Raw genomic sequence first — 14,045 nt, 5'->3', positions numbered from 1 at the left:
CATTTGAATTTTATTATTTAAAATTAAACATAAATAGTACATAACGAAAACTGATCGCACGATATACGATAAACGGCTAGGATATGAAAATCCCTAGGATCTCCACTATTTGGATCTGGAGGGGATCCTCATCCCTTCCAAACAAGTTCATAAAATGTTACATAAAAATAAAAATTAAAAAATTAAAAAAAAAACCCTTGAAATTTGGAAGTGCTTTTTTCTAGAAATCTAAAAACCATTGTTACTGACTTTAGAAGCATTTTATATTACTTTTTGCCAGAACTAGGCAAAAGCACTTTTAGGTTTTAGCTCTTGCAAAAGCAGAAACAAACTTATTACCTAACTAGTTAAATATTAAATTATTAAGAGATAAATTGTCTTGTTGCTGGCCATCTCTCCAAAATATTAAGAGAGAATGGGATACGATTTTGCTAAAAAAAACATACAAAATAAAATAAAATCCCAATTTGAGATGAAATTTTGTGCTTGTAAATTTGTAACATTTCATTTCCATTCTTTCCATTGACACTTGTGCGGACAAGGCCCTAATTGGCCATGCTCGCCAGCACCTCAGCGGGCATGGCCAGCAGGAGCCAATGCTTCAATAAACCAGTGCTACGACCATTTAAGAACACATCAATATTACAATGCCATCCAATACAATTACAGAAAATAAAACCCAAAGAACAATACCTAGTGTTTCGTTTCTTGCGATGGAAGGCACCACAAGGGCATTGCAAAAATGTGCACCAAAACTAAACATTGAAACCCAATTTTAAATGCAGTACAAGAACCATGGATTCCAATCATGCCATATACACTTTACACAGTTCTCTTTCAAGTCATTCTATTAGCTTTAAGCCTTTAACATAAAAAGATGGAAGGCAAGGTGGAGTTGGTAATTAAGGTTTATGCCAAAGAAAGGGGGAAAAAATGAATCCTCCTCACAATTTACAGATTTTTTTCTCTTTCAAATTTCTATTCTAAAACAAGGCCAGGCTCAGAAACACGACGTACTCGTAAAATACTTTTGAGTGATTAAATGAACCCATTCAGCCTGTGTAAACTAAAGACGAAAAAGCGCCAAAAGGAAAATCACCCCCAATGCCACCATCAAAAGCCAAGTCATGGTATATAGTACCCGATATGTTTAAAGCTAGCCTAGCAAGAACCTGAATACATCGCTCAACGAAATAATCCCTTCTACACGCTTGCTGCCAGCCTCCACGATCACAAGTCTCCTGACCCCTAAAAGATTAGCAAAGGAAGTGACTTGTGAGAAAACTTGTTACTAACACAAACAAAACACAGCAAAGAAAGCTAATTACTTGATGGTGAAGCAACTCACCAGGATTAGCCAAGCGCTCCATCACTTTATGCAAAGAATCTGACCGCAAACACATCTGACATCTCTGCCCGCTGAGGAAGCCGTAAGGAGAATTCGCATCTTGTCCCAGTAGCAACGCCTACAAAATGCAGACAGGCACATTCAGTTCTCAGAGGGGTGTGCATTACCAAACATTTCAAATCTGAAAATTTGCACTAGAGAAATTTTTGCATAGCTCATTTTGTCTTTGGATTTTGTGATTTTGTCTCCGCTACTAATAGGTTGGGTTGCATTATGCTTTTGTGTCAACTGAAACTCCAAGAGTTGTGGACTCACGTAATCACATAAACCTTTTGTTGCACACCGAGACTTTTAGCAATTACCTGATGGATGCTCAATTCATCAAGGTGAATCTGTGTATAAGCTTTATCTCTGGCCAAAGCAGTGATATCACTGAGGAAGATACAACAAGCACATTCAACAATTGGTCATGGAACAAAGCAACTAGCTCTACGTAAAACTTGATGCAAATATAAATGAAATTCATTAGTTCACCTTCGTGAATAAATATCCAGCAATGAATCATTACCATCCACTATAGGTATTGAACTAACGTCAGCTGCGAAAGAAAATATAGCCACACAGAAGCATGAGTCAGGACTGACGTAAATAAAACCATCTGGCTAATTTTGGAGACAAAATGTAATAAAAACAAGGTAAGATGTGAAGCAGATAGCTAGAAAAGAGAAGAAATATAACCTTGTATCAACAGAGAGAAGACATCAGCAAGAGATGAATTTGGTCTTAACATTGCCAATGGCCGTCCATTTGACTCTCCAATATTTGGAACCCATGTGCCTAAACGAAACTCAGATATAGGACATTGGAGTATGGGCAAGGAGCTAGAAGAATGTCTAAAATGCCTGCATATGCCTGAAGTTTTATTACAGATTAGTAACTAAATGTGCAAGCTTAACGATATACTAGAGAAATACATACATTTTAGTATTCCGCAGAGGGAAGCAAGGTGCAATAGTTGTGGAAATAAACCATCCTGCGAAGTTGAATGGACAATTGGAACTGTAGCCACCTTGTTTTGCAAAATTTTCAAAGCTACTTCTTTGAGAGAATCGTAAGGGCCGGCCTGTATGTCAAAACAGCACAAATATAAGCATTAACATGATTTGAAATCATGAATTTGGCCTACAGTGAATCCAAGATTTATCTTAATTCAGCCCCAAAACCCACACAAAAGAATATGCAGAATCTAACTACCCTCAGTTCATGCATATTCCATAATTCCAATTTTTGTACATTACGAAAATTTTCATGAGCACATTGGTAGTTACTTTGCATACAAATTAAGTCACATTTCCAAAATTATTCAAACGACAACATTTAAATAAAGTATGAAATCTTCTCCACTTGATCTTAGCCAATAGGCTTAGAAAGGTGTAAAAATTTCTGAATTATATAATTGCTGAGGGTAACACTTCACTTCAAAAAAGAATACAAATTAACATCTCATGAGGAACTTACAGAGACAAGATGGGGTGGATAGTATCTCCCATTGCCATCAAGTTGTCTGTTAAGATTTATTTTTCCCTCTTTCCATGCTGCTACAGTATGAGTCTCAAGCTCTTCCTCGGTCAAGTTGGATCCATGATTCCCAAGCTTTCATAAGAGCCATGCATTTTAATAAACTGAAAATGGAACTACGAAGTGCATTCTCTGTGTGTGAATTAAAAAAACAAAGCAAATGCCAAGGACAGAAGCATCCACGGAGCAAGATAAATTTCAAGGAATAAGGATCAAGCATGCAGTCCAAGCAAGGAAAAACGGCTAATAAGATAAATTTAATTTAGCATTTCACTTTCAGAATAAAGTTTTAATAAGAACCACAATCTGAGATTGGCACCATGAATATTCATGATCTGCGTAAAACAATTTCAGGGTGAGGAAGGTTATTTTGAAACAAGAAGTTTGTAATAGAGGAAACAGTATGGATGGAATGGGGAAAAAGGAAAAAGACTAAACAGTTCAAAGACTGTTTGTGTGTACCCAGAAATTGTAACAAGTGTTGTATTACCCGTTGCCAGACTCCCACATGCACCATAAATTGACTCCAGCAAGGTTTTGAAAATAGATGCAACATTAGGTATGATGGCAGGAAAGATGATACGTGTCGTTATATTATGAATGTTCAGAAACGGAAACTTCACGAGAACAACCATTAGTATGCACCTTGTAGCACAATTGAAGCTCAGAAACCTCTTAGTTACATGCGTGCCTCTTAGTTTATCTATAATATATATATATATTGATTGTTATTTGTATATGTATGCTACTGTGTTTCATAGAGAACTAGAACAAGCATATATTAACAATAAGGAATGACAAAAGGTTTACACGGGACACACCTCTCTCAAGATTAGGATGAAGTCCATCGCACTAAGGACTCCAACAAACTGGCCCTTCTCAAAATCCCACAGAGGAGCCACAGGTACTCCCTTAAAAGGAACTTAAATTAGTAACCAAAGATATAGATAGGTACAAAATACAAATTATTACCACAGCAGAAACTGTTTAAATGGAATAAATGTCCTAGGGATTGATGTAAATTGAGCAGAGACAATCAATTTATGTAAGTTGGGGAATTCAAGCTCCCTCCCACTTTTTGTTTTGAAAGCGTTTATGTGTTTGTGGAAAAGACATTCACCTGTTCATGTAGGATATGGAATGCTTGCTTCACAGGTAATCTATTATCCAAGGCAATGACCTGTGATGTCAACACAATTGAAATACGAATGATAATTTACCAGATCACGGTGGTCAGCTCCAATAAACTACCTACTATAGCGGCACCAACATAAGGGTAAGCATTCAAACCTTGCCTGACTCTGGAAGCAACTCATAAGCCGTATGTCTGGACAAGAACATTGATATACGATGTCGAGAGATATCGAGATCAGCCTGTGAGAACCTAAGAACTGTTTCCTGCAATAGACCACCTTACAACATGACCTATTCTGTACTGCAAGACAACTCAAATCCTTGACTTATACGAGTGAAAAACTTACTACATTTGTAGGAATCATATCTACGTCCATGTTGGACCCACCAGAAGTCTCAGGACTAAAACTCGTAGGAACCATATCTTCTCCAGCTAGAAAGATGGTATTCACTGTTCCACCATTCGCATTAACAAAAGGCTGATGCTCATTATGTCGCCATTGGCCATCAACAAAAAATTTGTACTGCAATTGGAAACAACACATCTAATGTCAGCATGACACATACATCTAATGTCAGTATGACACATACATATTGTATGATGTACCAGTGAGCGAACATATGTACACCTTGGGTGAGAATATCTTATGGCAGCCACAGAGAGAGAGCAACACAAGATGGTATCAACATATTAGGAGCTGAACAGATTACATCTACCACCACCACAAGCATGTCGGAAATGTTATTATTATCTTTCCTTTACATACATTAAAGGATATAGGGGCGGTAAAAAAATTAACAAAATCTTAGCTCAGATTTGTAGGGGTTCAGAGGTTATATATTTTAGGGAACTTTAACGAAAAGCTCCCGGTACTGTTCACTTTAACGAAAAACCACATTTTTACACTAAAAAGTCAATCCTGGTAGTATTCACTTTACCCTTTATTTTGTCCTTATCGTTAAAACTCAAAGTTTTCAAGCCCTTTTCATTAGTTTTCCTTGTATTTTAATGATGCAGGACAAGCTTTGAAGTATCCACTTGAGTTTCATTTATTTAACAGAAATATACTTCTTCGCTTCATTCAGCGATCTAAGTTGTGGTAAAAAGTCAACCCTTATGGTTCTGTTCACACTCTGCCCCTGATTACGAGGGTGATATCTATAGCCAGTACCATACTGTACAATAAAACCCTGATACCGGTGCATGCTGAACCAATCAGAGTTTCCTACATAAACAATTTTCTTCCTTTAACAAATGAGAAATGCCAATTTCTTACTTTTTCTGAGAATTAGACGGAACATAAGAACGCAACAAACTATGTTACAGCATTCATGAATCCTGTTTCCTAATATTACATTGCTTATCCTTTATGCAAGCAAACTCAACTGAACAGTATCACATGACAATATATTCATAGCAATACCAATGATTACAGAACTTGAAATGAGGGCAATAAGTAAGATTTAAAACTTCAGCAAGTTGAACCGAGTATAACAGTGTTGATAAGTCATTAGTGTGAGAAATAAACCTGATGATATCCAGGCGTCAAATTCCAAACAACTTGAAATACAGTTGGACACCCCTCCATTGGAGCCATAGGTATAGGTTCTAACCACCTGTACATACAAAAAAAAAAAAAAAAAAATCAAATATAAATCCATATCACATCTTCAATGATACATTGAGCATCGAAACACGAAAAACAACTATCACTCAAATAACAAGAACTACTATTGGAATTTGATCAGTCATGGCACACCTTGTGAAAGAACCACTGAGAAACACACTCCTTCCTCCATAAGGCCAGACAAACCGATACGGAATTAAAACTGGTACGGAAAGTCTACTGCTTTGATGTGCAGGTGCAGCACCCGAACCAGACCCTAACATTTCCCACCAAATTTGGTAATTAGATAAACTTACAGAAAAATCCCAGACTGGAAAATTCAACACCTTCCCAGTTGATTATTTGCCACAAAAACCCCAATCCCACCAACCCAGTAAACTATTTTCCCCAGAATTTAAGAACCCGTTTATCAAATCACACTTCAAGAAAACCACACTCTCTTTTTTTTCCTCTTTGTTCTTGCTTGGTAATGGGGATCCTCCACAACTGAGCAGAGGACCCTCAATGCTTGCACATGCAGTGCCACCAAATCAAAACCCAAAACACAAAATTTGATATGTTTCAATCTCACCACCCTCTGATCAAATTCTCAATCCAAAAAGTCAACAAATCAGACGGGCAGGATGAAAACCCACAAAACCCAGCAAAAAGCCGGGGTATTTTCCACAATTTGATCTGTGATCTACCCCAAGTCAGAGACTTTCCCACCAAATCCAATCCCAGACCTCTGTGTCTCTGAAGCTAGAAGGAGGAATTCGACTTTTATAGTGGTTGTGTTGTAATTTAGTGCATATTTTGGGGTGACAACAGCAAGGTACAGGAAGAAAACCCTAACATTGAAGAGAGAGAGAGAGAGAGAGAGCTGAGTATGGGGGTATGTGGCGTTGTGTATGGTTTGGATCTTCAAAAGCTGTGTGTCCTCTAAAGTGAAGAATCTAATGGAAAACATCCAAACACGCCCCAATAGAAATTAAAAGTGTAAAAGAAAAGAATTAAAATAGTTAGACTAACTTTTCGGTATATCAAAACGCGGGCACATCGCGTAATAATTTCACTTTAATTATAACATGTGTGTTTAGTTTATTAACTTACCGTAAAAGTAAGACATCAATCTCGCTAATCACCTGTACTATAACGCCCCAATTATACAAAAATTCCAAATTAAGTTCAATTACAATATATATATATGTATATTTTTTTTAAAGGACCAGATGGTAGCTTCACCACTGCAATCCTCTTGCCAGAGATTAGAAAGACTCACAGACACATTTCAACCTCTCCTGATCACTATTATGTGATTCACCAGCGCCAAAAAAGTTCAATTACTATATTAGTCAATTACTTTTCTTTTTTATTTTTTATGAAAGTAATGGCAAATTTCCACAACTAAAATCATTATTTAAAGGGTAGTGGTTATTTTAAGTTTCCACTTTACCTTTGTTTATCTTTTCAGAAAAGGAGACAAAAGAATAAGATTTTTTTTTTATCCAAGAGAAAATGACTTTTACCGAAATTCTGGAGGAATGGTAACAACTTTCTTATTTTTGTTTTACAATCTTATTAAGTTGCTTGATATTTGTTTGGAAATATTTTTAAAATAATTAAAAGTGTTTTTAGAGACAAAAAATTTGGGTTCTAAAAGCACTTGAAGTGCTTTCCAGAAGAAGCATCTGTGACACACCCCAATCCTATAATCAAGGCGTGCCGGCCGTCACGTGAGCGTGACGTAACCAAAAGTGCGATGCGGAAGCAAAAGATATGAGAAATACAAAGGAATAAAAACCAACTACTAGCAATAATATCCAACTAGCATGCTAGAGTGAGTTTAAGTGTGCAGTACACAATTTCAGAGCATAAATACTAGGTGCAGTCAAGTAGGACTATAATTAAATTACAACACCCGCATGTGAGTCATACATGCAGGAAGTCTGTCAGAACGCCGAAGAAAACCTCGTGAGCCACCAACTGCTAACTAGAACCTGGAGGGGCGCAAAACAAAATTGAATGGGTCAGTAAAACCAAAGTTTTCCAAAACATTTCTAACCCCTCACTGTAAAACCTGTATACTTTCCCAGAAAATAACATAATAGCATAATATTTGTTCAAATCTCTCAAAACATTAATCTTTATCAAAATCCGGCAAGTATGCCATGCTATAAATGTCAATGACAAAATATGGATGCATCAATATAACAGGTGAAATAAGAAATCAACCGGAGACCCTGCAGTTGGTCCTGTACGGTTAATTCTATAGCTCAATATCCAACCCAGCCGGAGTCACCACGGTGACCTGTACGGCGCTACTCTGCACATAAGTCAGAACTACCTGAAGTAGTCTGTACAACGAGAAGGGTGAAATAATACGCTCTAGTGCTTCTCTCATCAATCATCTGCGCGCATAATCTAAGGTCACCTACCAGTCGGAACCACCTCTAGTGATATATACGACTAGCATGTCGGAACCCTCTCATGGTCTGTACGACATGCACCTACTTGGATCCAAGGTGAGCGTGCGGTGCGGTGAATACTATAAGCATTAACACCAGGAGTGCATGTTATGAGCTCTCAACACAATTCACATCATCAATGATTCACATGAACAACATAAAACTCACATGTGCGTCCACAGCACTAATTCACATATATATATGCATCAATTATCAATTCATATAATTCACAATAGGCATGCATGGCATTTTAAAACATACTTTCATATAGATTCAATTTATGGGAACAATCAATAGTATATAGGTAAATACAGAAAGTAACTGCCCACTCACTGATAAGTCGAAGAGTTGTAACCCCCGTGACGTTCCTGGATGCGCTCGTCCTCGGGATAGGTATCACCTATATGCGAAACAACTAAAACAACGTTATTTAAAGCACATAACCGACAATTCGTAATAACTTCTCATACGATACTCAATTTGGGTATATGAATATACCACAGTGACCTACTCGACGTCACGGACGTCGACATATTTTTAAAATAATTTTTGGGCTTGTCACGCGCCCCCACGCGCCGGGACAGGCACGGGTCCACGCGCCCCCACGCGCGTCTCCTACCTTGGGCTCGCCGTACTGGTTTTTCCGGTGGCCGGAAAACTGGAGATTTTTCAATCTCCTTGTTCTCCGTCATTTCTCAACCATTTTTCATGTATTTTATATCAAAATGAAGCCATAAGCATGTAGAATCACGTTACACTACTTTAAGGCTCTAAAAACTACGAAATCTCACCGGAGAAATTCCAAGAAAACCGGCCAACTTCGAACTCAACAATCTCGACATCCAAAACCTTCAAACTAAGTACTCCGAGCTTCCTTAGGACCTCACTAAGCTCACTATAAGCTTAGAATTCCCTGAAAATCAACACATCACGAATGCATGAACAGTACTCAAATCGGACATCGGGTTTTCAACGTGATTTCTAAGGTTTCCCGATCTAAAACTAGTACCATTCAACTCAGGAGGTCAAAAGGATGAAGAACCTTACCTTTTTGGCGTCGATCCGTGAAAGTTCAAGGGCTTGGCCCTTTGTCCGTACAATTTCGAGAGGGAGAGAGAGAGAGAGCACGGGGGAAGGGAGAGGGTTGTCCCGTGTGTGTGTTGTGTGGTCCACCCAAAAACAAGTCACAACTTCATTCCCTAACCACACAATTTTACAACCCAAATTTGAATCCAACTTAAATAATTTTCCAAAAGTTTATGGAGTATGTGTATTTAGTCCAAATAATATGTCACACACACACATACCTTAGCAACCGCTAAAGGCAATCCCGTCATTTCCCGTCCTTGATAAATAAAATCCCAGGACGGGCTGTGACAATCCGTCATTAGTTTATTGTAGGAAGCACTTCAAGTGCTTTTTCAAACTTCACATGTATTTTTTTAATGATTAGTTCCTAGGCCGTTAAATATTGTCTTTGCAAAAAAGAATTAAATTCCATCTAAAACAGACCATATTTTTAGTTAAACACTTAATTTATGATAAAATTAATCAAATGTATTAAACGGTTTATGATTTCTTATTTTCTTTGCATAGATAATCTATAAAAAGTGATCTAAAACATAGACGGTTCATTAAAAAAAATTAAGAAGGTTGCAAGCATACCTGAAATAGTAGTATATGTATTCAAGATAAATGGTTTCCATTCACCTTTTCTATTCTTCAACACATCATTACTTAAATTTGTTCATAGATTTTATTTGGTTTGTTCAATCTCACGGCATAAAATATAACTGTGTGTAACGAAAAAATAAAAGTGTTTGAAAATAATTTTTCGTATCGAATTGTTTGTTAATACGGTGATGATTTTTCGGTTTATTTTCTTTTACATTTTAAGTAAAAAGTGTGATGGACTGATGTAAAGTACTAAAGTTTAAAGGCTTACAAGAGAAAAGAATGAGCATACATGTCGACTGGCATGCAAAAAATTGTTTTGCTATTTATGGTAAGATTCCTCGAAATTTATCCTTTAAACCAGTTAGTGTTTAACGATTTTATTTTAAATTTTTGCTTTTAAATAAGGCTTAAATGTCAAAATAGTTCATGCGTTTTAACTTATCGGTCAGTTTTGTCTTCGTGTATACAATTTGGCCAAATTAATTCTCATGTTTACCTTTGTTAGTCCATTTTAGACAATTCGTTAAATAACCGTTAAATTTGAGACAAGAATGTAATTCCGCTGTAAACTCATTAAATGCACGTGAGATCAAATGATCGATGGCGACTCCTCAAACTATTTTCACGCCAGAAGACTCGGACATCTAGCTTCTAGATTGCAAATCAAATGTCCACAAGACTATTTGGCGCGAAAATATTTTGAAGCGTCATTGATTTGATCTCGCGTGCATTTGATGGGTTTACAACATAATTACATTTTTGTCTCAATTTTAACGGTTCTTTAATGAATTATCTAAGATTGGCTAATAGAGGTAAACATATGGACTAATTCAGTCAATATGAGAACATGATGACCAAATTGACCGATAGGGTGAAACATATGAACCATTTGACATTTAAGCTTTTAAAAATTATTTTTAAATGATTGTTATGATAATTACCCTAAATTCACTTAAATACGAAAAAAGAAATTCAAACTTAATTGTAAAAGGTGAAATGTTACACGCTACTTAAGCTAATTTGGTTAAACTCATATTTACACTTTTTTTAAATGAAAAATATGCCAAGTTTGAATCACCTTTTCAGTAATTAATTTTTTTTTTTTTAAGAATCTGCTTTCATACTAAGTATCTTGTTTTCTTAAATGATAAATAGTAAAGCTTGAATCAAAAAAATATATTAAATTGTAAAAAAAATTAAAATTCCCTCAAAATTGCACCTTGCCAAGTGCTTGAAGATGTTTTTAGTATGCCAATAAATGACAAACCACACATTAAATTTCTTTAAAAAAAACATATATAAATTTGCACAAAAACGGCTAAAATTATACTTGCTAGTTCACATATTTAATAAAGGGATGTGCTATCCACATACCCCTTTTTACTTCTCACATATCTTTTTAATTTTTTTTCATCGATCGGATGAGTTGAAAAAGATTAAATGACACAAATTAACAAAAGGTGTATGAGAAGTAAAAAATAATATGTGGATAGCACACTCCTATTAATAGAGTGAAAGTAACATAAAAAAATGGGACGGTGGGCACCAAAGAATCTTTGGCTTGTCAATTGCTCTTTTATTTTCGTCCTCATAATAATAAAAGAAAATTAATAGAACGGTGTTATTTCTTCTTCTATTACACGTTTTTATATATTTGATCATCGATTTAAATAAATCAAACAATAACCAGAACATAATTAAACATAAATGTGAGCTGAAAGAAAAAGATGCGTGTAATTATTATTTTTTAAAAAGTAATGTAAAAGAAAACAAAAAATTTACCCCCAGAAGAAAAAAAAAGGACAAAAGAGCAAGGACCGACCGAAAAAAGAAAAAGTTTGATGGGCTGGGTATTAGATTAACAGAATTTGACGATCATGATTTGCTGTGTTAATTGGACCCCACGGAATCACATCACATCAATGTTGGGCCCACAACTGCCCATGAGTCCCAGTCAACTTCCGCCACCATGGGAAGAGAGAGAGAGTTTTACTACTATTTACCTCAGTAAATAACGAGTAAGGATTCCTGATTCACTAATCATATATGTTCATCTTATATCATACGGTCAGTTTTTATTAAGTATTGTTTATATTCAATTTTAAATAAAAAAATTTACAATGATTTTTTATTGTATAATGTACGATGAACATATGTGATTGGAGGATTCCCAGGATCCTCATAACGAGGATCCGACAAGAATCCTCCTGGGTAAATAACATCCCTTACGCAAGTTACCAATGGGCTTGTTACACATTTTCATCTATTTTTTTTGGACTGCTATCCATGCACTAATTTTTATTTTTCATTTATTTGTTTATTAATTTTTGTCGTTTTATTTTGTATTTATTTATTTGATTGATGACTAAAAATTAAGAACAGTGTGCGAAAAATAAAATAAGTGCATGGATAACCAATATTTTTTCAATAAATTTTATACTTTATGAGAAATACTTCCACTAATATGTGCTTTATTTTTCTTCGCCTTTGTATGAATTTTAGATTGTTTTTAGTTAAATTCATCGACACAAATGTGATAATTAGTCAGTTTGGAAAAGAGAGAATGAAGAATAATCGAACTCCAACTTGAAAAAAATGTAAAAGTTAAGTAAGTTTGGATCAAAACAAATATTGGTTCAATCTCATCATATCTTGACATACTCATAAAGGGACATTTTATAGTGGTAATTCGGATTTGAATGTAGAGATTTTTAACGGTCGGTGGCCGTGTTTGCTTTATATTCGTAGATGTATGTGCGTCATATTGGCTTGATATGGCAATAAAGTTCATATTTTCAACGCCCAACTCGTTTATTGATTAGAAAGTGTCAAAAACTTTATTTCTAACCGTCGGTTTTTTATAATAGCAACAGACAATCCACGCTTTCAATGCGCAAACTCATTTATAAAAAAACTTTATTTCTAATAGTAACGGCATCTACGTCCCGTCGTTTTTTGATAATTTCAATAGAAATTTGCATTTTCTAGGCACAATTCGTTTTTCGACTAAAAAGGGCCAAAAACTTTATTTCTAACCATTAAATGCATTTGTGTCCCGTTGTTTTTTATAATGTCAATAGACAATCCAACATTTCAATGCAAAACTCGTTTATCAACTAGAAATTGCCAAAAGCTTTACTTCTAACCATAAAAGCATGTGTTTCCCGTCGTTTTTTACAATGTCGACAAGACAATCCACACTTTCAACGTGTTAACACTTAAAATTCGGAGGTCAACAAAGACTAACATGGTCTACCCTTGATGGGCTAGGGATAAAGGCCTTACGTAATTGACAACAAGGTTTAAGTGGTTCCCCCTAGAAAATGGGCTCCCTCCACTATAGTGCTTTATATATATTGATATGGAATACAAAAAAGGGCTATGTAATTGTGTAACCTATCTTTTCTTTTCTTTTATGTGTCTAACCCCTTATACAATGTGCTCGTCCATCTTATATACATCTTCAATGAGCCCCAAATGTCTTGGGCTCTTAAGTACTTCACTGCTCTAACATCAAAAGAACTAATCACGTAGACAAAACTTTCCATCTACCCTTTTGTCATTCAGTCAACACGTGGAGATGAAGTGACATTTGCTCAGGTCTAGTTGAAAAGTTTGTTGATCCAACATGTACTATGTTCGGCCTTGACGGGTCAAAGAAATACCATCCCAAGCACTTGGTCTAACAACTTTTTTATATCTCATCGTATGCCTCTGTCCTGGTTGATGACCAACACGTGGCTTGGGTTGGTGTTTGAATAGGCTTGTCTCTGGGACTTCATGCCATAAAGTTGTCAATTTGCCAACTTGCCTCAAGCGTTCGAAAAGTACTTTCTTGATTGGTGCTCGGCTTCTTTGCTGATAGTTAATCCAGATCGGTAAACTATCGTCCATAGAGGTCATGCCTCCTTCCTTTGGCTCTATTGGGCTGGCTTATAAGCCCAACGCCTTGGTCTTCTTTTTCTTTTTTAGGCCTTCTCCATGTTTGTATTATTTTAAGGTCTAAAAGAATCATGCGTTAACACAACACACAACTCGTTTATTAACTAGAAGGTGCCAAATTTTTTATATGAATGACTTATCAGTGAAGTCCAAATGAAGAATATAAGAATATCGTGTTCAGATGACCAGATCACACGACCTTCCCACCTAAGACACAACAACACCCAACCTCCCTCTTATGCCCTATTAAATGTGTCTTCTACCAGACGACCATGTTGTTTCATCACCCGA

The 14,045-nt window shown here is 35.9% G+C and overlaps 1 protein-coding gene across 2 annotated transcripts; it reads right to left on the bottom strand.

Moving 5' to 3' along the window:
- Positions 1 to 773: 773 nt before the first annotated feature.
- LOC103433939 (sucrose nonfermenting 4-like protein) lies at positions 774 to 6,723 on the bottom strand. 2 transcript variants are annotated; one of them, XM_029101445.2, is made up of 13 exons: positions 5,821 to 6,723; positions 5,590 to 5,677; positions 4,408 to 4,584; positions 4,217 to 4,324; positions 4,047 to 4,106; positions 3,748 to 3,837; positions 2,867 to 3,001; positions 2,327 to 2,471; positions 2,087 to 2,260; positions 1,883 to 1,946; positions 1,711 to 1,780; positions 1,349 to 1,466; positions 774 to 1,248 (listed from the first exon to the last, which is right to left on the bottom strand). In XM_029101445.2, the coding sequence occupies exons 1-13, from the start codon at positions 5,949 to 5,951 to the stop codon at positions 1,157 to 1,159; spliced, it is 1,452 nt and encodes a 483-aa protein (XP_028957278.1). In that variant the 5' UTR covers positions 5,952 to 6,723; the 3' UTR covers positions 774 to 1,156. The 2 variants fall into 2 exon arrangements, with proteins under 2 accessions (XP_028957278.1, XP_028957279.1); XM_029101446.2 differs by having other exon boundaries at positions 4,411 to 4,584.
- Between the last annotated feature and the right edge of the window lie 7,322 nt (positions 6,724 to 14,045).

The sequence above is a fragment of the Malus domestica genome, chromosome 04 (genome assembly GCF_042453785.1).
Source record: "Malus domestica chromosome 04, GDT2T_hap1".
Classification (NCBI taxonomy): domain Eukaryota; kingdom Viridiplantae; phylum Streptophyta; class Magnoliopsida; order Rosales; family Rosaceae; genus Malus; species Malus domestica.
The sequence above is the reverse complement of the archived record's forward strand: the minus strand, read 5'-3'. Positions and strand labels throughout refer to the sequence as shown.

What these genes read in the sequence shown, in the direction of transcription:
- LOC103433939 (XM_029101445.2), bottom strand. Translation starts at nt 5,951, where the DNA reads ATGTTAGGGTCTGGTTCGGGTGCTGCACCTGCACATCAAAGCAGTAGA. An exon ending in ATATGATTCCTACAAATGTA is followed by an intron (nt 4,325 to 4,407) that starts GTAAGTTTTTCA and finishes GGTCTATTGCAG; the next exon opens with GAAACAGTTCTTAGGTTCTC. An exon ending in ATGAATTGAGCATCCATCAG is followed by an intron (nt 1,467 to 1,710) that starts GTAATTGCTAAA and finishes TGCATTTTGTAG; the next exon opens with GCGTTGCTACTGGGACAAGA.